This window comes from Zeus faber (assembly GCF_960531495.2).
Source record: "Zeus faber genome assembly, chromosome: 3".
Classification (NCBI taxonomy): Eukaryota; Metazoa; Chordata; class Actinopteri; order Zeiformes; family Zeidae; genus Zeus; species Zeus faber.
The window spans coordinates 26,077,009-26,102,597 of record NC_137190.1 but is presented as its reverse complement, the minus strand read 5'-3'; the positions used below and the strand labels follow the sequence as shown (position 1 = coordinate 26,102,597).

Here is a 25,589-nt window from a genome sequence, read left to right as displayed (position 1 = left end):
CACACATGCTGTGACATGACCATGATGCATGCTGGGCTGAGTCACCACCTTCTTCGTCTCTTTTCTTAACATCTTGTCCTCATTCTGCGGTGGATGACTAGACCTTGTGAAGCGATATGACACCATGAGCAATGCTCTTGTGAATGGCTACTGTTTCAAAGAGAATTATCAAATTTGGGCACGGCAATAAATCTCAGAAGTGTTTGTTCATTCCGGCCGCTGGCGGAAATGAAGGAATGCCACAGGATCAAAAGGTTAGTTATGTGACACTTTGTCTTTGGTCACAGCCCTCTATAACCACACAGCTGAACACTACTTGTTTATCATGACCAGAAATGTTTTTTTTCTTGTTAAGTTTCAAACAAAATCGACTTACCGTATTTTCGCGACTATAAGGCGCATATAAACGTCTATTTTTTTCCTCAAAATGTGCGGCGCGCCCTATAGTGCGGTGCGCCCTATGTGTGTTCCGCGGACATAAGGCGAGGTGGCCCGAGTTGGAGGAAAGACTCGAGCGGTGGATCATCGAGCAAAGAACGAGTGGGGCGAGCGTTTCGACGGTCACTGTTCGACTAAAAGCAGTAACGCTAGCGGAAGAAATTAAAATTGAACATTTTCAAGGAGGTCCGTCGTGGTGCTTTCGTTTTATGAAACGGTGCCATTTTTCCATCCGGACCAGGACTACAGTAGCGCAGCAACGTCCGGCGGATTATAATGAAAAGCTGGCGAGCTTCCACTCCTACTGCAGCAAACACATCGCCGACAAACGCATCCAGCCAAGCCACATCACCAACATGGACGAGGTGCCGCTCACTTTCGACGTCCCGGTGAATCACACGGTGGAGAAGAAGGGGACCAGCACGGTAGCGATACGCACAACGGGGTATGAAAAGGCGTCGTTTACTGTTGTGCTTGGCTGCCACGCAAATGGACAGAAACTGCCGCCTATGGTGATTTTTAAGAGAAAGACTTTGCCTAAAGAGACTTTTCCAGCTGGAGTCGTTATTAAGGCAAATGAAAAGGGCTGGATGGATGAGGAGATGATGAAAGAGTGGCTGAGGGAGGTGTATGTAAGGAGACCAGGTGGTTTTTTCCACGCATCACCATCGCTGTTAATCTGTGACTCCATGCGTGCCCATTTCACAGCCGATGTGAAAAACAAGGTGAAACAAATGAACGCTGTGCTTGCTGTTATTCCGGGAGGTCTGACAAAGGAACCGCTTGACATCGGTGTGAACCGGCCGTTCAAAGTAAGGCTGCGAGCGGCGTGGGAGCGATGGATGACCGACGGAGACCACAGTTTCACGAAAAGTGGAAGGCAGCGCCGGGCAAGTTACGCCACAGTTTGCGGATGGATTGTAGATGCTTGGGCTAACGTGTCTGCTGGCACTGTTGTTCGAGCTTTCGCAAAAGCCGGCATCATTTCCGAGGAGCCGCACGGCACGGAAAGCGACTCTGACAGCGAAGAAGGGGAAACTGGCATGTCTGATTTAGCGCAGCTGTTTAATTCAGAAACAGAGGATGATGACTTCGATGGGTTTGATTAATACTTTGTAATAAATACATGAATAAAGCACAAACATACTCAGTTTTGCTCCCGCTCTATTTTTAAATACGCAGTAGAGGTATTTAAACGTAGTAGAGGATATGTACCGGTATATAAAACCCGCGCCCTATAATCCGGTGCGCCTTATGTGTGTGTTAAATACAGTAATGGCACACATAACTGAGACTGCGCCTTTTAGTACGGTGCGCCTTATGGTCGTGAAAATACGGTACTCTTAGTTTCACTTTTCTTTGTCGGAAAGGTTTTATTATTTTACTTTCTTCTGCTTTTTCCTTTTTGTTGAATCTTCCCACCATTGTGTTGCCTTCAGAAAAGGCTCTGCTCCTGAGGTGAATCATCCCCTATTACCTCCAGACATCATGCAAGGACCCAGCTCAGATTAAGAGCCAGCCAAAGTTAAAACCACTCCATACGGTTGTTTATGAAACATGCAAGCTAAACTGTGCGTGTTGGGATCATGCATTCAACTCTTTTGGCTAAACGAGATCCTGGGTCTTTTTACTGTAGTATGGACTTTTTTCGAGGGCGCGCCAGTTCAATAAACGCACCCCTCGTCAGCCAAGTATGTCCCTCTATTCAAGCCAAGCGTTGTTACGCAGCCTCTGACGTTGGGTTTTCTTTTGCTGACCATCCAGAAGGTTGCGGTGCTGAATGACGCTGCGCTGTCCTCGTCTGACTCGAGGCAACTGGATCAGACGGATCAGACGCTTGGCCATTTCATAGGCAGGCGGGACTGAAATATAGGTTGTCCTGCAATTGCCAAACTTGTGGAAAACCAATTTGTTCTCCATTTGACTGTTACTTTCTGACTGCAGCCCACAATGTGGAACAATATCAGCTTCAGGGTTTGCCGTTGTGACCCTACGCGCCCTCTCATTGTCCAGAGCACTTGTTTAATATGTTTTTCCTGTGTCTGCCCCATGGATTGATTTATCCAGCTTGGTGAGTCACTAATGGAGGAGGGAAGTCGATGATGTGAGGTAGTTGTTTTCGGGCCTGCCCTACTGGTAGAGTGGCCAGAAGACCTGGCAAACGTCCACCTGTCTCATGGTGCGCCCGAGAGATTGTTATTTTCCACAATGCGGCGTGGATTTACAGTCTGCCCTCTTAATACCTCAAATCTTTGGTCAAAATGCATGCACCTCAAGCAAATGGACCCCACTAGATTTTCTTAAACGCATCAGCTGTTAAGTTCTCTGCCTGTGCATGTTAGTGCGCAAGTCCACTATGCGTGCTGCTGCGTCATCGACGGGTATGGACGAGGAGGGGAGTTTTCCCGTTGTCAGACTCGGTGCTTGGGCAGCTCAAAGTGATTCACTGTGGAATTTGTTTACTTGCGGCGGAGCTACAAATAACTGCAGGGTTTATATAGGGCGAACAACTACTTCCCCTCCAGGCACCCGTACAACATAAACAGAGCGGAGAGGGGAAATACTGGAACTTCTTATTAAAGCACGACCACTACACATGTTCCACACAGGCCACATGGATCCCATTACTCAGCGAGGTGCTTTTTCCATCAGGGCTGCAGTGTCTGGCTCCATCGTCTCTCTGGCACTTTGTCCCACTTTGACTTAAATGGGGAGCTGAAGTTGTGAGCCAGGTTATTAATTGTCTCGGGCTGACGCTTTTGGATTTGAATGAGCGGTCGAGCTTCGGTGTCCAGTCAGGACGATATTTAAGGGATGTTTCAGGGAAAGCCCGGCACAAATCGAACAAACATACAACCAACTCCTCACCACACCTCAGAGCCTAGCAGAAGCTTCTTGGAGCTAATTGTGTGCAGTCATATGGACTGAATTACACTACACATGACCCCTTCTCATAGTTTATATTCCCCAGTGCGTATTCTTAATCATTGCGCCACTCCTCTCCTCCTCTCAACCCTGCAGGCATTTGGGAACGCGAAGACAGCCCATAACAACAACTCAAGTCGCTTTGGCAAATTCATCCAGGTCAACTACCATGAGAGTGGCACTGTGAGAGGGTGAGAAACGCACATCCATCTGCTCCGACTGATGAACTCCATGACCGTGTCCTCCTCATATCTCTTATTTTTCTACACTCGTACTCACTCAGTCAGCGTTGCAGCATTGTTTTATGAGGAACTTCTGTCATTTATGAGCGCTAGGCCTCACTGTTTGGTTATTTCGTTTCATTTTCCAGGGCCTATGTCGAGAAGTATCTTCTGGAGAAGTCGAGGCTGGTTTACCAAGAGCACAATGAACGGTAAGAAACAACGTCAACGCCATCGAGTCGGCATCTGCTCGGCTCCGTCCCAAACCGTTTTTCTTTTCTTTTTTTTTTTTTAAGTCTTCTTTTTCATGTTGAATGGCTGATCATATTCATCCAAAACGAAATTCATCATGCTTTTGTTGGACAGCAGGAGCAAGGAAAATGCTGTTTTGAATTTTAAACTTAAAAGTACTTGGTTTCAATTTTCTGATTTTTTTATTTTTTTATTTTTTTCTGTAAACTTCAGCTCACTGAAAAGCTTTGAAGTTCTCCGAACGGTCAGGTCAACTCACATTTATACCAAATCACTGTGGAACGAGGGCCTCAGATGTTGACTCAGAACATGGGTAATAGTTGCTGCACTATATAGATCATGCACAATCTTGAAAACTTTATGCTGTCATTTCTACTTTCCATGTCCACAAGTGTATGAGCTTTTAACATTCTGTACTTCCGATACAGGAAAAAACAGTTTCACCAAGGTATATACAGTATTTCCGTTACAAGCAGCAGACCCCAACACAGTTCCATATGGTACCAATATTGACAATAAAGCGGGCAGCAGCTAAGATTTACACTCCCGGGGTCTGAATTACAAGTTGCCAAATTCACATCCATCACATGCCATCAAACTTGGCCTGAGTAATACTGCAAAATAGTTGCTGTCATAAATGGCGGTGAAATTCAGTGAATGCAGCACGCAATAAATTGGGCTAATAAGAAGCCAGTGCTGTAAGCTGTGGAGCTCAGTGAGGCCGTTCGCTAGGCTGACACAAATAGATTACGCTGGTTGGGCGGAGTGTCATGGGTTAATGTCACCGTAGGGGGCTGACAGTGGGGCCCCTGCGAGCAGCCTCTTATTGTGATGGATTGCTGACTACATGCCCACGGAACTGTGTGTGTGTCTGTGTGTGTGTGTGTCTGTGTGTGTGTGTCTGTGTGTGTGTGTGTGTGTCGTGGGCCTGTTTTTTCCACTTCGAAAGCGCCTATGTTCCACAGCTATGGCACGCCTCTGACCCTTGACATTAAAACTGAAGCCAAATTCAGACACACACTCATCCACGGTGATGAACAACCAAACACCGTACAGACATACGCACTCTTAAATGAGACAAATGAGCCTAATAATTCATATTGTTTGTATTAGTGTTTTACTGTTCCATAATGTTACAAATTATGAAAGAAATTGTATTTGTAAAACCGTAAAGCTGTGTTGGATGGAAAAACATGTTTGGTTGTCTCATGACGGCCTTTTACTTTTGACACCCGTGCTGGTATATCCTGTGTTGGACTTGATTCAGCTGTAAGTTTTCCCCATTTCTTGCTTTCTAGGAACTACCACGTGTTTTATTACCTGCTGGCGGGAGCAAGTGATGAGGAGAGGACAGCCTTTCACCTCAAGAAGCCTGAAGAATATCATTACCTCAACCAGGTGAGGTCCCGGGTGTCCTTGCATCTCCTGAGGCGGCGTCACGAGCATTATTTACATTTAGGTGCGAACGTCCTGCGTTCCCCCGCAGACCACAGCGAGGGCTTATTAAAACCGTTGCAGCGCCTGGTTTTGCGTCTCTCTGCGTGCCGACGATGCCGTGCGATGTGTGTCGTGTTCACAGCGGTTTTCACGTTATTGTGTGTGTCCTCCATGGAGAGAAAAATCAAAATTCAATAACCGAGCGACCCCCGTCTGGTAATGAGTTTGCCATGTGCTCAAACGTACGACATGTGTGCCCGAGCACAAACAGAAAGCCCCCACCCACCCACCCCCCCAGGAAGTCAAGTTTAGGCACCGTCTCTCTTTCTTTCTCCCTCTCTCCTCATCTAACCTTCACTGTTGTCTTTCTCTGGGACAGGAAAGAGAGGGAAACATGTCAGAGAGGAAATACATTCCATCGCTGGTGGCTCCCATTTGATCCTGTCGGCTTTTCTCTTTCACCTCTTTGCAGATCCCGTAAATGCAAAAAGACAACACAGGGCAAATCAAAAAAAAAAAATGCTTCTGCAACTATGGTGGAATTTGAAAGAGTCCGACCTTGGATATGATGTGTATCTATGTAGACCACCTTGACTGAGTCTGCTGCGTAGTCTACAATGCAGTGAACTACATTCGAGTCCCAAGAGTTGAAGAAAAAAAATGAACACACGCACACACGCACAGGTTTCACATAACCCAGTAAGAGTTTGTTGTGGGTGTGGTATGTTGATGTTGTTTAAAACTTTTTGCATCTCAGAGCGTGGGCAGCAATATCGAAACAGACTCCCCACCCCATCTCCAAAAACAAAAAAACCTGCAGTCCTCTGACACAACAGCAGGGAATTCCTTCCATTCCTGCTGCCGTGGTCTGTCCCTGACACTCACACACTCACACACTCACACACACACACACACACACACACACACACACACACACACACACACACACACACCTTTCCCATTCCCTGTGTATTATCTCCATTACCTTATATGTGCATCTCTTTTCCGTAGTGAAAAACTTCATCCAAAAACTCAGACCAGTCAAAGCTACATAAAAAAAAAAACGCTTCATCAACGTGTCAATAACAGCGTTATGTTATGTGTCATATTTCTCAACTCTTTTTTCAGCTAACAAAATCATTGCATGATGTCAAATATTGTTTTAATGTGAGAATTAACATGTTTGCAACAATGTTTGCTCTCTTCATTCCAATGCTGATTAAAGTGTGTGTGTGTGTGTGTGTGTGTGTGTGTGTGTGTGTGTGTGTGTGTGTGTGTGTGTGTGTGTGTGTGTGTGTGTGTGTGTGTGTGTGTGTGTGTGTGTGTGTGTGTGTGTGTGAATGCACTGATACTGTGTGTGTGTGTGTGTGTGTGTGTGTGTGTGTGTGTGTGTGTGTGTGTGTGTGTGTGTTTGTTACATTTCTGCTGATGTCTAACGCTAACCCCTGCCCCCCTCCATCAACTTTACCTGAACCTTTCCAGATGACAAAGAAAGTCCACCGACTCCACTGGGAGAATTACTATGAGAGCGAGCCGGTCAGTATCTCTGCCTTGCCTGTGTGTGTGTGTGTCGCTGGAAACCTGAAATAGTCGTTCTCCCGCTCCCTCCGCACACTAGGATGTTTTCCCATGAGCACTTGCACCTCATGCCGTGCATTCTGCCCACAGCTGCACTCCTCCGACACCCACCTGTCCACCCGTCCAGTTGTACATGTTGTTTTTTGCCGCACACTTCTTGGTTTGGGTTTTGGTGGTTAGTTTGCTTGTTTGTCTGTTTGTTTGTTTTTTCCTCCTGCATTTTTCTGTGTGGCTCCGCTCCGCCGCTGTGGTCTGTGTGGCTTTTTTTTTTTTCTTTGGTGGGGTCATTGACAATTCAATCCCTTAGTGTTCCAAAACAAAGCTTTCGTTGCTGAAGACCAGAACTTGCCTGTGTTTGAGTCAAAGTTAAAAGAGGTTCTGGTTAAGAAATGAAGTAATGACGACAAAACTGTTGAACTCTTGGACTTCCTTTCCTTCCATTCCTCTTAAGGAGTGTAAATATCTCTTATAGTATCTAAACCAGAGCATGCCGCAAGGTCCCCTCCAGGGTATTTCTCTTTATCTCTGGCATCGTCAGGTGCTAAGTGCTCTACAAATAGAGAAAAACCAAGCGGAATTCCAGCTTTTTAAGATACAATCACACAGCTCGGATTCAGTGACAATGAGCGGTGACGAAAAGTGTGTGTGTGTGTGTGTGTGTGTGTGTGTGTGTGTGTGTGTGTGTGTGTGTGTGTGTGTGTGTGTGTGTGTGTGTGTGTGTGTGTGTGTGTGTGTGTGTGTGTGTGTGTGTGTGTGTGTGTGTGCTCATTGACCACCCCAGTAGATGACCGCAGAGCATTTCGGCTCTTGACCCTCATCCCTCGAAGGTCGACCCCAGACGTCTCGGGTGTCTCGAGCTGCAACTTTAAAAAACGTCCTCCTCCCAGTCAATGCGTGTAGCTCAAATCAGCAAGGTTCGGCTTTTTAAACGCTATGATTGAATTAAGTCAATGGCTGAAAGAATTGTTGTTTTTGGGTGTTTGTGGTGGTTTGGTGGTTTTGCGCTCTCTGTTCACTATGCTGTCTGTTGTTTTTGTATGTATCTTAAATATTATGCCCGTTCAAAATGAAACAAAGGTAAGTATAAGATGATGTAAAACAAAAAAAAGAAAGAAAGTACAAAATTCCTGAGACTGTGTGGCAGTGGTTATTTCATGGTTTGTTTGCTTTGATAAATGGAGGCCTGGTGACCACCCCCCCTAAATGATGAAGTGTCAGCTCACCAAAGAAGCACCCGCACGGAAATATTTCATTTGTTTACCCAATTACTACACGGCGGGAACCTCAAACACCTCAAACATCATTTCTGTACCTCAACAGATGTTGCAACTGGTAAGAACTTCCAATTGCCAAAACAGGTGAAATAGGCCTTTACAGAAAAATAAAATAATAATAATAATCCACCCATCTAAAGCTAATAGAGTCATTAACACCGGACAAGAATGGGGAGGAGTCTCATCGGTTCATGAGTCAGTCCAACGCTCGGTGTGTTTGTCTTTCCCTGGTCTTGGTATGTGATAATTATGGCCACCGTAGTGGAGTCGACACATGGTGGAACTCATGTTAAAAGGGTCAAGAGGGAAGAAAGGGGTGGAGGGGTGTGTATGCATTTCCATGACTGGGAAGTGCTGTTCCTCTCCTCATGTCATCATGAAATTGTTAGTTCTTTATAGTGCTGTTCTTTGTAGGCGTAGAGCGGATGAAACAAAAGCCTAACCAGCCCAATAAGCCCTGACCGCTGTCCTGGATCCACACAGTAGGACTGTTGTGTCTGTGGACCTTGGTGTATATAGATAAGACTTCCTTCCAACATGCATCCTGTTCCTCCTCAGACTACTTTGTCGGTTTAGCTGGTCCCGAATCTCTCTTACGAAGACGCTCCTAAATTGCTCCTCTTCTCCGCGTCTTTGCCAGCCTGCCAATTTTCCATGGTCAGGGTTTGTCAAAGAAAGCCAGGCGGCATTTTCCACCAGATGAGCAGAACACATTGCCGCTGCTGTAATTCACTAGGCCCTCCTAAAATCACACCAGAAATGGATAGTGGCGCTGGTTCGTCGGACCGTTTTCCATAATGATAACCCTTTGTCCGCGTGACTCACTCATTCTGTCTTCATCGAGCCGCTCTGTTACTTTTCGGTTCCGATTATGAGCTTCAAAGTAAACTGAGAACTATTTTCAGCTCCCCGTTCAGACACAACAGTATATGTTTTAGAGGATTTGTGTATTGTGTATCCTGAAACCTAATAATTACTCTCTGACACTATTATGATTTATTGTAAAAACAATGCCTTGCTGTTTAGAGCCACCGGCAGAACGCTGCACCCCAGACGCAGTTTTGTCTTTGGCAATACACCGGTTGACAACCATAGCCTCGGTCAACGTTTATTTTGGTTACAATGAGTCCGAGTTGTCATGGCGACCGACTGGCCACCTGATGACATGTGGTGTCCGTGTGGTTGCAGGACTGCTTCACGGTGGAGGGCGAGGACCTCAAGCACGACTTTGAGAGGCTACAGCTGGCCATGGAGATGGTCGGCTTCCTGCCCACCACACGCAAACAGTATGAGACGCACACACACACACACACACACACACACACACACACACACACACACACACACACACACACACACTCACACTTCCGAATATTCGAAAATGATGGACAATTTTCTGCTACAAGTACAGACCATTTGCTGGTAATTAAGTTCATTAAAAAGGTTTCCGAACAACTCTCCTCTGTCTCAGGATCTTCTCCCTTCTATCTGCCATCCTGCACCTGGGAAACATCCGTTACAAGAGGAAAACCTACCGGGACGACTCCATCGACATCTGCAACCTAGAAGTCCTGCCTGTGGTCTCAGAACTGCTGGAGGTAAGATGGAAGTAGAAATAATTAGCCTAAATGTGGTATAAATCGGTATAAAACATACATTCTGAATCATTAGTTTGTGTGGGGTTTTTTGGGTTTTTTTTTCCCATTGTGCTGGGTATCATGTTCAAGCTGAATAGCTTAACTTGGGCACTTTCTCAATCAAAAGATGCAGCTGTTGATATGTCTAACGGTCTTTGAGGTCTTTCTGTTGGTAAAATGCACATCATTTGGGCTCGTGAATGCCCTAACACTAATTGAAAGGAAAATATCTAATATTCAATATTTGAATGTTATTCTTTTTTTTTTTTTATAGCAAGCATTTTTAATAAAGTGTAAGGGACGTCCAATCAGAGATGGTTCTAATCCAAGGAGGATCAAGGGTTGAAAAGTCATCCATACGGCCAGCCGTACGGACCGGGTGGTCTGTATGTTGGACGACCTCAGCGTGTTCTTCAGACACTGCCAGTGAAATATAGAACGCAAAAGAACTTTTATGACACAATGTACAGTATAACTTAGTCACCCTTCTGGAGGCGTAAAAGTGCAATTTATATACCCTTCCACGTGCAAGTGATGGTTTAAGAGAGAAGTCAATGCTTGATACAGTGGTTTTATGAGGAGAGGTTAGTATGTTTTCCAGACCATAACAGACACACACATACACTCAGGCACCTACACACAGATGCTGTTGATCAAAAGCACAAGCTAATAAAGAAGCAGAACTTGGAGGAAATCTGACGTGACATATGCTGCACAAATGTCCTGTTTCCAACTCTCTGGAAAGTGTGTGTGTGCGTGTGTGCGTGTGTGTGTGTGTGTGTGTGTGTGTGTGTGTGTGTGTGTGTGTGTGTGTGTGTGTGTGTGTGTGTGTGTGTGTGTGTGTGTGTGTGTGTGTGTGTGTGTGTGTGTGTGTGTGTGTGTGTGTCATACTGTCGTGGCTGCAAGTTCAACAAGTTCAAATGCTCCTATTTGAACCAAGAATCACCAGTATGGGATTCATTTAAATTCCTTTTACAATATGTTTCTTGGATGAGTCACAGGGTGTTGGTTAAACATCACCGTTAAACAATCACCATATTACTTGGAAATATTGGGACTGTTCCAATCTTTCATTTTAGCCTGTCATTAAGGTCGGTGCCGGCCGTCTTTTTCCAACCAAACTACAGTGATTTTGATACAAAAAAAAACCATTTTTGTCTTCATTTTAATCATTATTTATCAAACATGCGATAAGTAGGCTTCATCATACTACAAAAGATATAGGTTATAGATGACATCAGTGCTGGGTTTTTATACATGAGAGGAGGATTTACAACAATTATATTATATATAGATGGCTGAGCGACTTCACCTGACCGTTAGGTTGCTGGTTTTGATGGTGTATTTGAACACGTCTCGGCATGCTGTCGTTTTTCGGCACCGGCATGATGTTGATGGAAGCGTGCGGACCTTCAGCTCTCTGTGTCAATAACTGAGATTTGATGGTCATCACGACAATGAGCCAGACTGCACCGGATCGCACAGCATCCCCAAAACCGAGTAACGGGCCTCTTGACGTAGAAAGCTTCAGAACTGTTAGGAAGGGAATTTTTTTTATTTATTTTATTTTTTTTCAGATGTTGCGCAGATGTTGTAAAGCCAACAACAAACGGCGTGGTCCGCTCTTTCCGTGGTGCAGTACCGTTAAAGGTGTTTGTTTTGTTTTCTGTGTCCCCACCGCCGCCGCCGCCAGGTTAAAGAGGAGACGCTGTTTGAGGCTCTGACGACACGGAAGACGGTGACTGTGGGAGAGAGGCTGATCGTACCCTACAAGCTGGCTGAGGTTAGACTGCATCCCGGCAGCACTTTGTGGGGTCTCACCTGTGGGAACTGGCCTCAGCGCCGTAGGAGCCATTCTGGCCTAAGTTATTATTTCAGATTTTTAAGACTTCCCTTGTGTTGATATTTTAGCCTAATAGATTAATTGGGCACCGTGGCAGTTTCGCCTATGACACGTGTTCGGACCCTCCGGCACAGAGACACAGGCCGTGGGGTTCCAGTGTTGCTGCTCAAACCACACCATCCCCACACCACATAACCCGACACCAACCTGAGGCCAGGGAGAGTCCCTGTCCGAAGCCTACTCACCGCCCGCCCCACCCCCACCCCCCCGCCCACACACACACACACACACACACACACACACACACACACACACACACACACACACACACACACACACACACACACACACACACACACACACACCATCCCCCCACCACAGGCTCCCATAGTGGAGGTAGAAAGTAATCTAGTTTGGGGAACTGCAGGAGAACGAGAGAGTCGGGGCAGTTAGGAGTGAGAAGCAACACAGTTTTTCAACCACCAAACAAATAAACAAACTCGGGAAAATAGATTTAAGCTCAACTTTGTTGAAACAATGGTCATCGATGCCATGGACCTGCCGTGGAATCTGGAACTGCAAATAATAGTGAGTTTCAGCCCAGCTCTACTTCTGCTGGGACAGTGGCTTTCTTTTTTAAAATATGAAATAGCCACTGCAAATGCCCAAGCGTGTAAAAAAATAAATAAATAAATAGATAATGAATTACAAAAAAAAAAGTAAATAAAGAAGAAGCATTTTAACACCTCCAAGTTTCCCCTGCAGCTGTCACTGTATCAAGATATACTATAGTTTGCGTTGCTTTTCATTGTATTGTACTAAACATTAATATCCATCTCTTTGGCTATTTAATCAGGCTAATTCCCAAATCTTGAACGTAAACAGTTGGTATTTATAATTTTAAAACAATAGATGTGCGGGTTTTCCGGCTTAAACACTCATGGCAAACTTGTGCAAGTCCCACCTCACAGCAAAAGTGCTTGAAAGTCAGAGGAGGAGTACAAAAATGTTCTGGCATGAGGCCCATTGCGTGTCACACAGATATGGACGGAAAGCATTGTGCGCTGTGTATATTATCATTTTACACAACTGCACTCACACAAACCGATACACACTGACATAGACACACATATACACAGTTCTGGATGTAGTGTGTTTATGTACTATAGTAGGAAGGACATTCCAAGGCCTCTCAGAAAACAAACACTGTACAAGTTAGTCTCTTCTGACAGACAGGTGGGGACACTCCTGTCAGTCGCTCTAGAACCACTTCTCACAAGGCTCTGAATTTTGTACTAGAGTGTTTTTTATTTTATTTTCTATTAAAAAGTCAAACCCAGTCGACTACAGCTGGGATGAATATGGTCTCCCTTGCTTTGCAGATCCCTAAATATACTTTACGACGACGGGGGAAAGATCCTTTGACAGCGTTTGGCCACAAAATATTCCATTACACATATCCAGTGGGCTTAACATGTTTTAATCAGATAATTAGGAACAATCAATCATATATGAGATAACGAGCTTTGTTTCTCTTCTCGCGCACGTGATGGCCGTTGTTTAAACATTACAACATTTTCCCTGCCTCTCTTCTGACATCAGACTGCCTCAAATAATCAATGAAGTCAGCCTGTTTTTGTAATTATCCTCTGGGTCTAGGGGATAAGAGGACTCGGACGGACGCTTTTGTTTAAGAGCTATAAATAATGAAAAAAATATGTGGCTCATTAGAGTCCGTTTTCACGATCTGCGCTTTGATTTGGAACCTAGTTCATGATTTAGGTTTTATTCCAGACAGCTGCTACATATTTAAAGAAAATGAAGATTTTTGCAGTTTGACCCTGTTCTGAATGGTGTAACCCACCGAAGACGTTCCAGTTAAGACGAGAGAATGTAAAGATATATTTCAATATTTTTGTTCAACCAACCATCCCACTCCAGGTTTAGACTAACTGGGAATCCTCCAAATTGTTTTAAATTGGTCTTCAAGTGTTGAAAGTAGGGATTTCAGGACTGTCTTCTACAGCTGGACCCTAACAGCTTCAGTGTCTTTCAGAGTGAGTATAAAATTCCTGGTCATCCAGCCATTGTAGTATTGCAAAGCGCAGCATTCTGTTGTGTTTGAGGATCTCGTATGTGAAATCTGTAGACGTTAGAATGACTGATGACTGTTTTCTCAGAATTTCTTGACTTGTAATAAAATCAAGGACATGCTCTCACAGGTGCCACAAGAAAATACTCTACTCAATACAAAACAGTACCGAGTGGAACTTGATTGATGACTCCATACCTTGGCAGCTAAGCCTGTTATTAATGCACAGTGAACAAAAGAGAAAAGCATCCGGGTGTAATTGCAATTATATATAATTCCATTGAATGCTGTAAATCAACAAACCAGTGTGTCGTCACTGACTGCCCTGACTAACCCACGTGTCGTCTCTTTCCAGGCGGGCACGGTGAGGGACTCCATGGCCAAGTCCCTGTACAGCGCTCTGTTTGACTGGATCGTCTTCCGGATCAACCACGCTCTTCTCAACATCAAGGACCTGGAGGAAACCACCAAGGTGGAGTGGAGGCGCGACAGAGGGGGAATCGTCAATAGATATTCCCAGAAAACCAGATGCGACGGCGTTTCAGTCGAGGGCCTCGCAAACGATGCCGAGTTGTACTTTGTAGTTCATGAGGATTGTGTTTTTTAACGGGGCCTCCATCCTGTCTCCATCAGATATTGTCCATCGGAGTGCTGGACATATTTGGGTTTGAGGACTATGAGAACAACAGCTTTGAACAGTTCTGCATCAACTTTGCCAATGAACGACTCCAGCACTACTTCAACCAGCACATCTTTAAGCTTGAGCAGGTGAGGGCTTTTGATTTTATATAATTTTTTGGAACCTGCCCCTTCGCGCGGATGCTTGTTGTGCTGGATAGTTGCAATGGATCGAATCGCAACTGAGGGCTTGCACCCACGGCACTCTAATCTGCACACAGATCTGCCCCCTCAGGCAGTGTGACTGTGAGGGTTTCCAAGAAAAGTCACTCGCCCTTATCACGCTGCACAGCGCATGTTTAAGAGTGGCGGCCGAACAATGGAGACATTATTTTCGGGATTATGCAACATGGCTCGCCGAGAGCCTGACAGCCGTACGACTCACCTCAGCCCCTCGACCTGCGACACCACCCACCTCCCATGCACGTGTGTCCTGAGCCGAGACATTTGACTTCAAGGGCCCTTTTTTTAAATTTATTTATTTTTTAAATTCTTTTTTTATTCAGGATACGCCCGATCAAATGCGTTACATTTTTCCTGACCGAAACAGGAAACACACTGTTTACCTTGAGATTACAATCCAACATTTTTGACTGTCACACCTGTGATTCCTGTGAGAACAAAGACACTTGTTACACAGAGTTGGGATTTGAAATACGCAAGCCTGAACGCACTGGTTTTAACCTCAGGTTGACGTCAATAAATTATACGCATGTCACCGTTGCGGCGTTGGCGCGGCCGGGTCTTGAGCGCTCGGTTTATGTAATGGATCACGCTTGAGGACGTCAAAGCTCAGAGGAGGCAAGCAGGCCCAAGGAGTGTACGACGGATGCAAAAAGCAACCAGTTTGGTCTTCCCAAGCCGTTGTTTTGTTTCGTTTCATACGACACAATGTATTGAGTTGCCGTACATCTGTCTTGACTCGTGCAAGCTGACACAAACATAAGCTACACACACAGGAATTGGATAGATTTGCATGTTAATGCTCCTGCACGATGCATACTGTTGCCTATTTTTATAAGTTACTTACTTACTTTGTTGATATTCCTCATGTCTCCTCATGTAGGAGTGCGGTTCAGCAGGCTGGAACATGCCTGTCAGTAATCCTATCAGATAATGACCATTCCCTCAGATAAGTGCTTATGTATCATATATCTTTCTAATGGGTGAAGCACCGCTGGCGTTGCAGGAAGAGAAATCGGGTGTAGAACGTTGGTTCTCGGAGCCCACCTGCATTTAGCGACCAGCACCGGTCATTTCTCCCAACTGGCCACTGTGGACGGCAATAAGTGCAATGGCTGCTTACTGTGGCTTGCACAGTAATTGGTTGACAGTCACATGTACAATTAAGCTTCCTTAATTAAAAGTGGTACGGATCTTAAGGAACATAGACATTTTGTTCACGTTGGAACTAAAGGATTTAACTTTAATCTGGCTCACTCCACACCGTCATGTTAGACGTCTTAATACTTCTATCCAGCTGGCCCTCCACCTATGTTTACGTTTTCAGCGCCTCAGAATGAGTAAATTAATAAGAAATCTAGAAAATCCTACAGTAGCTAGATTGCCCTCTAGATGGAAGCCTATCTCGTTCTATCTTATTGATTTTGTTATTTAGTATTGCTCTCTTTCGTTTCTTTTTTCTTCTATCTATTTATTTATTTATTTATTTATTTTTGTCCAGTCCAGTGCTGATGTGAGCACATATTGACTTGCCACCACTTAGGGACTCTGTGAAGCTAATATTAGCCCCGAGCTCACATTGATTTCTACATGAATCAGCCCCTTGCTGTCCCACAGTGGTTTAAGCTGCACGGAGAAATAGCATTGAACAGGGTGCAATGGAAGCCGGGCGGCGTTGTGGTTCTTGGGGATCTTGTCCCAGGGCCAAAGCGAGACGACGGCTCGACTGTACTGTACATTGGGGTTTGTGACGTATTAGATGTTGACATTGTGACAGGACTGAGTGCAATGCAGCAGAAACGACTCAATGGGAGAAGGGAGCGTTAACATGACTTGAGTAACACATTTCTGTTGTAGGGACGGTTCAAAAGGTTCCATGAGGGTCAGCGATGGCACCGAGAAATGATGGTTACAAAAGTACTTAGTATTTGCATAAAGAAATCAGAGTATCACGAGGCTCAACTGTTGGACAAATAGATGTGGTATTTGAAAATGAAATGCCTTGCAAAAAGGCATATGAACAGTAAATCTAAATGGGGAAAAAGACATTTAGATTCCACACCCATCTCTTTACGCGTAGGCTACTTCTCCACCAGTTGTCCAGAGAGAGGACAAAAATAAACATGATAAATAGATAGTATATCTAGTATAAATAGACAATCTCTAGTATGTCTAATAGATAGTTTATCACTGTCTGCAGTGTATCATTCACGTGGTTATTCAACCTGATTGACCTGTTGCTTATTCTGGGTGTGTTGACGTTGGCGTAAGCAGCTATTATCTTTATTGTATTGTTATGTTTTTTCCCAATCTGCCCTGAGGCAGCGAGCAGGAGGAATGGAGTGACCATAGGTCACAATAGGTTCCAAACAACAGACTGTAAACATCGCTTCCACCTCTCCGCTGGCTCCTCCAATTATTCCCAGCACACACACCGAGCGCACTCGAGACGCACGCACACGCACGCAGGCAGGCACACACGCACACACACACACACACACACACACACACACACACGCACACTTTGTCTCCACGCTTGAGGCACTACAGGAGATTAATCCTTTGATTGTCCACGCTCACTGATCCCAACGCCAGAACAGCAGGTACAACCCAATTATGAGACAATGGAAGTTGTATTAGAGATGTATTTACCGCAGGAAACACATTAATTCCTAAAATAGACGGGACTGTCATTTAATCGGCCCTCGCCATATTTATTTACCTTATATAGCTCATTTAAACCAACAATCTTTTACTGACAATACTGTACTGCTGCATTTATGGGCGAGGGATTTGCCGTGGTCATAATTGATGCGTGTCTACAGATGATTAGCATGAAAACAAGCTTAATGGTTTGAGAAAATAAAATAGAATAGAAAATAAAAGTCGATAATAAAATAAATAAATAAAAGAATAGTCAAATATATAAAATATATAGTTATATGAATAAATAGTTACAGAAATACATAAAATATTAACACTTTACACAGTATATCATTTTTTATTTTTCCAAATGCTAAAGAAATACAGATTCAAGAGACAAGGGATTATATTCCTCCTCTTTCTTTTTCATTTTTCTATGTAAACTCACTTTGTTGTGTTTTGGGGCGCGGAAGCGACATAGCATTGGGGCATAGGCGACATAGGAATAAACTCTGTCTTGTTCAGATTCTTTGAACAAACACGAGCAGAATAAAGGCCCGGGAAAGATATTTTGGTGATTATTTTTTTACTACTGTAAGTCTCTCTCTGGGATTACGGCTCGTTATTGGTCGATTCTCTTTCCCAGGAACAGCTGAAAACAAACGCACCGAGACAAAAGGCCACGCTGAATTCGAAGAATACTTCTGTTGTTACTGAAGCGCTCCAACGCCAGACGGGCACCTGGAGGGTGGTTTACAGCTCAAACATTAAACGCAGTCGGCCGTCCGCAATAATGTTGTTTTGTTAGCGGAATTTGAAGTGTCCTGCTCGGTTGTAGAAGGCTCTTTCTAGAAGCGTGTTTATCCATCCACACGTTGTTTAAACTTATTATCCCAAGTGAAAAGAAGTAGGTTTTTCCATATATTTTTAGTATACAATTTGTACTTTTTGTGGGTATACATGTATACAGGTGTATTTCTTCTGACCTCTTCACAGGGTTCTTACCAGGTCCTTGAGGTGCTTGAATTTCATCCTCAGAAATTCAAGTACTGGAGTACCTTGAAAATAGCCCCTTTTGTACCGAAGTGCTTAAAAAGTCCTTGAAGAAAATGTTTTGTTTTGTTTTTTTCCAGCATCGCTTTTTTTTCTCTCGTAGTAGCTGTTTCTTCTCGGTCTGAACGCTGGAAAAAACATAGATGATGCCAGCGAAATGTACATTTAATCCAGCATGGTTGGAAATAGACACTTACAGCATGATGGTAGATGACAATGAGATCATATGTATGTATATAGATGTGTGTGTCTGTGTGCCTGTGTGTGTGTGTGTGTGTGTATATATATATATATATATATATATATATATATATATATATATGTGTGTGTGTGTATATATATATATATATATATATGTATATATATGTTTGCGTATATACTGTATGTAGATATATATGTGTATGTATATGTATGTATATATGCATATATGTATGTATATATGCATATATGTATGTATGTATATGTTATATGCATATATGTATGTATGTATGTATGTATATGTATGTATATATATATATATATGTGTGTATGTGAATGTAAAAACTTCTTATTACTAAATACTTTTACTAATGTTAATGTATTTACTGTTATGTAGTACATAAAAGTAAATAACTATATACTTTGTATACTAGTCATTCATATGCTGTAAGTGTGGTGTAAGTACACTTGTAAAAGTGTATTGAAACATGAACTTAATCTAAGCTGTACTTTTGTTTGCGAGTTACAAGTTAAAAGTTAATATTGGTTGTCAAAAGTAACCATGAATATGTTTGTAATATATTTAAGCACATCTTAAGTATAACTTGTAACACACGAAGTACAACTTGTAACACACAAAGTACAACTTGTAACACACTAAGTACAACTTGAGTGGTTTAAATTCAGAACAACTGTAGTACAGTATATTAATGGTGAATACATTAAAAAGTATATGTAAATGTACCAAATATACTTTCAGATAAGACACCTAAGTACTATACTTTTTGTTTCTCACTCGAGACCTATTTCCTCTTTCACCAATCATTCCACACATTGCGGCTGTGGTGACCTTTCTGTGTCCTGCGTCCCCTCCCAGGAGGAGTACCGGGCGGAGGGCATCACCTGGCACACCATCGACTACATCGACAACACCGGCTGCATCACCTTAATCAGCAAGAAGCCCACAGCGTTGCTCCACCTCCTGGACGAGGAGTGCAAGTGAGTCGCCCCCGCCGGCCCGACTCCCTTACCTGCGCGGCCGGCATCCAACATCTGGACAACTGTTTGACACCGTCAGAGGAGGCGGAGAACAAAAAAGGATTGTTCTCGCAGCACTCCCTGTTGTCTCGGTGGAAAAGGCCCTCTAGCAGGCGGCTTCCTCCTGGAGTTCAAAGCCAATCTAAAACATCCTGACACTAACCTGTTATCTGTTCAGATCTGCTTTCCTCAAGCAGAGGAACAAACCGCTGCCACCACTCGGATACATAACGTCAACATCGCTGCCTTTTTGTAATCCAGAAACGGAACGTTTGCATGGGGCCTTTATCTGTCATTAACTCTGAAACGACAGGTTTTTAGTTGTGTGTCAAAAGTGGGTTTCTTTCGTATGATTGTATTTATTCTCTTCCCTCTCCTTTTGAGCCAATGACTCTTCAAACTCAAAGGGATAGCTCAATTGTGAGCATTTTCTACCGTCCATTTTGCGGGCGATTCCTGTGAGGCCATCCGTTTCTTTGCCTTCTGGAATTCCATCTAATCTCAATTGAATTACTCCCACTGCAATGTCTGAGAAGCATTGGAAAGTGCAACGCTGTGAATGTGGTGTGTTTTTTTTCCTTTCGTAGCTTCAATTTTCCCCCTTTCTCCAAACACCATGTGTGTCATAGTTCCTCTCCGCTTGCTGTGCGCTGTTGTTTTTCTGCGAAACATCTGAGCGGTGCTTCCAGAGCACTTTGGGGGGCGGGGGCGGGGGGCGGGGGAGTCAGCTGCTGCTCCAGGGAGAGAAGGAATGGCATCAGATTATATCACATTTCTACAAAGTGAGGAACCAGGGGAGTGAAATGTAGGATCCGGCCGCAGATCAACGTTAAAGCGTCATTCTGCTTTGTCACTTTTATAGAAGGTGTGATAATGATAATAATAATAAAGTAATATTAACCAACTGTCTTGATTTCAGCTTCCCCCAGGCCACCAACCAGACCCTTTTGGACAAGTTCAAGCGGCAGCATGAGGGGAACAGGTACATCGACTTCCCCGCCGTCATGGAGCCCGCCTTCATCATCAGTCACTACGCCGGCAAGGTCAAGTACGGCATCAAGGTCAGTGGTCCCTTACCCCTGAAATGTCTGTGGAAAATCTTCAGTGCCAGAGCTCTGAGGTGATCTCCGTCATTTAGTCAAAATTGTGTCATTCTGGGAAGTCAAACTACTAAGTCTTCACTTGATAACATCGGCTGGTTGATTACCTTTTTATGATCACAAGTCAAGTTGATTATTGATTACGCAATAACTAAGAATTACAAACTATGGATCAAAATATTATTTTTGTATACTAAGGTAATTGACATTCACTTTGGCCACAGTGTCTTTGATCTGGTGGACCAGGGTGATTGACCCTATTTTACATGAAATTTGTATTTTCAAAATACAGACATGCTAAATTATTATTAAATACCGTACTATTAGTCAAATTTCTGCCACTAACTTTTACTTATTGGAATTTGTCTGTTGTGGTGATTTGAGGAAAGCAATGTCTTGTGGCAACATAAAAAAAAACAAAAAAACAAACGGAATGTTTTAAATCAAACGTGATCCGCCAAAGCCTTGCATGAGAGAGAGACTATTATACAAAAAAAATCTTAAACTAATACAGAATTTTATGTTGTTAAATAAACTTTGTTGGGGGCTTTCTTGTTGCGTGATTTGAGTGAATGTATCTTAATACATCTTCTTTTTTTTTTTTTTTTTTTCCTCCATTCTGTTCAAATATTCAAATGGCAATTAAAAAATAACACATCATTCACATACCACCCATCTCTGCAAACGCCCGCACAGGACTTCAGGGAGAAGAACACGGACCACATGCGTCCGGACATTGTTGCTTTGCTCAAGAGCAGCAAGAACGCCTTCATCTGCAGCCTGATCGGCATCGACCCCTCGGCCACGTTCCGCTGGGCCGTGCTGCGAGCCTACTTCAGGGCCCTGGTGGCCTTCAGGGAGGCCGGGAAGAGGCACACACAGAGGAAGAGCGGTGAGGAATAAGGCTCCTTTCTACGCATTCGGACGCTATTACGGATCCGCTCAGCCACAAAAGCTCAGGACGCATATCCACCGAACAAATATCAGTGATCTTTTTTTACAGGCAGCCATTGATAGTTGTCATTTTTTATTTTACCCATTCTGTAGTTGTTTTCCCGATATGCATGTGGAGGCTTTCTCCTCTCTCCGAAGTACTAGACTAAAGTTAGTGGAGATGTTTACATGCATGTAAACCACAACATGTGCCAAGATGATGGTAGTAGTGAGAAGACTCACTATAAGAATGTCGTTCTATTGGACACAGCAGCAGGTGGTCCACCTCCAAAAAGGAATCTGTGAAGAACAAAGGGACTCTGCCTAACTTCCAAAGTCTTGAATCAACGCTAGTCCTCCTTCGGCTTATTCAAAACAATGATAAGTGAGTGCACCATTCATATGGTGTTACATGGTTCACTAACATACTCTGTTTAGTATTTCGGTTGTAGTTTGATGTCTTCATCTACACAACAAAGCTCAATGGAAATATATTTCATAAAACTTAAGTCAAAAGTCAAACTTAAGCCTATACTCCTTCCGGCCTGAGAGGTGATGTCTGGGTTAAAACTGGCGACTAGAAGCCTGACTCGGGTGTTTATACTTTCCTCTCTTGTATGTTTGGTGCCCATTCCTCAAACGGAGGACGCCGTCCCTTCCGTCTTCATAGATTTCTTGAGTCTCGTAGCGCCGTTAGTCCCAGAGTGTGGATCGACTCGTCTCTTAGCTCCGTCTCTGTGCGTGTCGGCTTTCCTCCGTAGTGTTTAAGTCTGTGTCTCCACCTTGATGCAGATTCTGTCCTTTCACTGTGCGATCGTAATGTAGACCCTCTTCTTTTCCTCGCCCGACGTACCAGATGCGATGTGGACGTAGCTGCCTTTTTAGAAAACCTTCCACCCTTTTTGCTTTGTTTCCCTTCCCTAGTTCTTTGAAGTGCCACGTCCAAATTCAAACCTCAAGACCTCAGGGGCACCCGACGTCGTATTTCCCCCCACCAGGCGACTGATTTAAGCTCAAACGTTTCCCATCGTTGTTTTTTTTTATTCCATATGCCAAGTACAGCATTTCTGGCTTATCCAGAATCAAGTGTCGAGTTAAGTTCTAACTCGACACAGTGAGATATACAGTATGCAACAATGTTCCGTGAAGGACATGGAGCTGTAAATCTACAAAGTCTACAAACCTGTCGTGGGGGGGATGCAAACACCTCGTGCCACCGCCCGCTGTGTCGAACGATGATACCTCTCTGGTAGATGACTGCATCTCTTGATCGCTCTTCACGATCTAATCTGTCGTTTCTCTCTCTTTTCCCCCTTCTTCTCTTCTCCTTTGTTTGTTTTTTTTTTTCCCCCTTCTCTGTGTCTCTTTGTTTTGTTTTTTTGTTTTTTTTTGTTTTTTGTTTTTGCTTCTCCAAGGGCATGATGACACTGCGCCCTGTGCAGTTTTGAAAAGTGTGGATAGCTTTAGCTTTCTGCAGCACCCTGTGCATCAGAGAAGCTTAGAGATCCTGCAGAGGTGCAAGGAGGAGAAGTACAGTAAGGCTGCAATCCCACCAAAACTCTCTCCTCCTACTTTCCTGCTCGACCCGAGAGTTGGGAAGCCGCAGCGGGGTCGTAGACCAACATCATCGCCTTAGCCACACCTAAGCCGCAAAGGGCCACATAACGAAAAAAAGCTGTATTAATTCGGCCCCCATCACTAATGTCCAATATCAGAATAGATGCTTGTTGGTCACAGCTCGCTCCGCCTCCCAAAGCGCCCCACCCCCCACTCTCCTCACGCTCCTGCATGTGTGTGTGTTCTCCATCGGTCTCGCATGTCGTCCTATTAGCAAGCTTCAGCCATTTTCTCTCACTAACTCTGTGTTTTCTTCATGGAGCCCGACTGTAATTGCATGGTTTCTCTCGCATGGGAAGGTCATTTTAACCTTGGGTTAACCAACTCTGGTCTTGGAAGAATCACACAAAATCAGCTTGAGGTGCCCGTCACATCCCAATCTACTATACAGATGTATGAAAAATATATGTTTGAGGTGGATTTTGTGTCCAAACAAGACGAGTTTAAAATCAACTGGTGATGGGATAATGGACCGACGTGAACCACCGACCTGGGATTCAGATCTTCGTCGCCACCAACTTTCTCACAGTTACACTGGGGGGAACATACAGTTGGCTCACACACTTTGCCAAATGTTTTTCACCTGTAAACACTTAAACTACACTGAAATGTTTTTCTTTCTCTTTTCTCCTTTTTTTTTTTTGTTTTTTTTTTGGTGTGTACCTCTGCAGCACCAGACAAAACGGAGCATTCTTGGCATAGTGATGAATCTGAACAGGGTATACTGTAGAGGCCTTCAGTCCCTCCGAATCCACCGTAGCTGGTTTAAAATACTCAGGAAATCATCTAATGCACCCAGAATCCCTCTTTACAATCACTTCAGCTCTTTGGCTGTAAATTAAGATGTAACACTGGTGTATTTCATGTTTATAACTTTCTTTTGAAACTGCACCAGGCCTTTCAAAAAGACCAAAAATCATTCACATTTGCAAGCGAACAATGTTTTCTTGTTTCAATCCGCAGTTTGGGCCAAAGTTTTAAAGCCAGCAAAATGATCGGTTCCCTTGATTGTCAGTTTGATTTCTTCTGGGAACAGCAGCAGCTTGTGCTACAACTTACTTCCGTTACAAAAAAAAATCGAATAATGTGTTGCAAAATATTAGTTTCTCAAATGACTTTCACCAAGGTGAACTAGATCCTTCTTCAGAATCATGATCCATAATGTTTACTGGACTAACCAAAGAGAGAGACTCACCTTTAACCTCTAATGATGTAGTTCAGCACCTGGTGTCACCTTTCCTGTGAACAGACATCTCAAACTAATTCCAATAACACTGTCCAATAACAGTGTCACGTGGTGGTCCCAAATGAGTGGTCTTTTTTTCCTTGGGATGGTTTTGGAGGTCTGCTGTGATTAATTCGGTGTGTGTGTGTGTGTGTGTGTGTGTTGGTCTGATCATGTACAGTAGTGTGTGTGTGTACCTGTGAATTTTCATGTATTTATGTGCATTTATGTTATTCATATGTGTGCGTGTGGGCTTTTTCTCACATGTTGCGGTCCTGTGTGTGTGATCAGGTGTTTCCAGAAAGAGTCCACGTACTCCTCTGTCAGACCTCCAGGGGAGCAACGCCCTCAACGAGAAATCCCCCAGATCACCCAGGTAAGAGTCTTAACGTGTTCTTATGCCTCTGAAACGCAATGTTCTTGACTGTTCCATCTGTGGCATCTCCCGATGGAGGCTCCTGAGCAATGCACCAGAAGTGTTGACCATGTTCTTTATTTGATTTTCTGAATTGTTTTATCCCATTCTTTATTATGTTCGTTTTCTGGTCTTTTCTACACAAATCAGTTTTCATATCCAGTTTCTCGGTCTGTATTCATAATGGTTCTGTGCAAACAGTGGTGTGATGCTGTTGATTGGGGCTTTACACCACTTTTGGATTACACCATTAAATCAAAGGATGAATGAATGAATAATGTCTTTGACTGTGTGGTAACCTCAAACTTTTGACCCCCCCCCCCCCCACACACACACACACACACACACACACACACAACCCCTGAGACCCTGGTCCACACTTTCTCCATTCCTCTTTTTTGGCTGTAGTTCATGGGGTTAACCCCACCCCCCGTATGTTTCTCACACAGCAGTTATTGTTTGATAGGAGCGTTAAGCTCCGCCTCTTTCCTGGTGTGATCGGAGACCTTTACTCCCACACTGACATGATAGTTCTTTCCGCTGTTACTCCCCCCCTCTCTCATAATATATGTAAAAATTTCACATAGACACTCATGCAAGCAGACTTTCTCAGGGACCACCACAGCCCCCCATGCAGCTGTGTCTCGGTGATGTAAGGTCAGAGATATGCACTGTAAGGTGGTGGGTGCAGGCAGTGATGAATCACAGCTCTCAGAATGGCCGGGGGGTGTACAGCACAGTACAGTACAGTACTTTATGGGCCCAGAAGAGAAGAACCATCACATTTTTTACACATTGAGTTGATTGGG

At 43.9% G+C, this 25,589-nt stretch overlaps 1 protein-coding gene across 2 annotated transcripts in view; it reads left to right on the top strand.

Annotated features, from left to right (window-relative positions):
- The window catches only part of myo9aa (myosin IXAa), a gene marked incomplete at its 5' end in the record, with an annotated part of 73,534 nt that overhangs the window by 22,579 nt on the left and 25,366 nt on the right, over positions 1–25,589 (top strand). The window contains 13 exons of one of the 2 annotated variants that reach the window (XM_079997573.1): positions 3,460–3,554; positions 3,734–3,796; positions 5,135–5,234; positions 9,314–9,411; positions 9,597–9,723; positions 11,456–11,545; positions 14,053–14,169; positions 14,331–14,465; positions 19,330–19,451; positions 20,410–20,551; positions 21,287–21,482; positions 22,939–23,058; positions 24,657–24,741. In XM_079997573.1, the coding sequence (XP_079853699.1) occupies positions 3,460–3,554; positions 3,734–3,796; positions 5,135–5,234; positions 9,314–9,411; positions 9,597–9,723; positions 11,456–11,545; positions 14,053–14,169; positions 14,331–14,465; positions 19,330–19,451; positions 20,410–20,551; positions 21,287–21,482; positions 22,939–23,058; positions 24,657–24,741 (1,490 nt within the window). The remainder of the gene's footprint in view (positions 1–3,459; positions 3,555–3,733; positions 3,797–5,134; positions 5,235–9,313; positions 9,412–9,596; positions 9,724–11,455; positions 11,546–14,052; positions 14,170–14,330; positions 14,466–19,329; positions 19,452–20,409; positions 20,552–21,286; positions 21,483–22,938; positions 23,059–24,656; positions 24,742–25,589) is intronic. The other variant, XM_079997574.1, reaches the window with a different exon arrangement.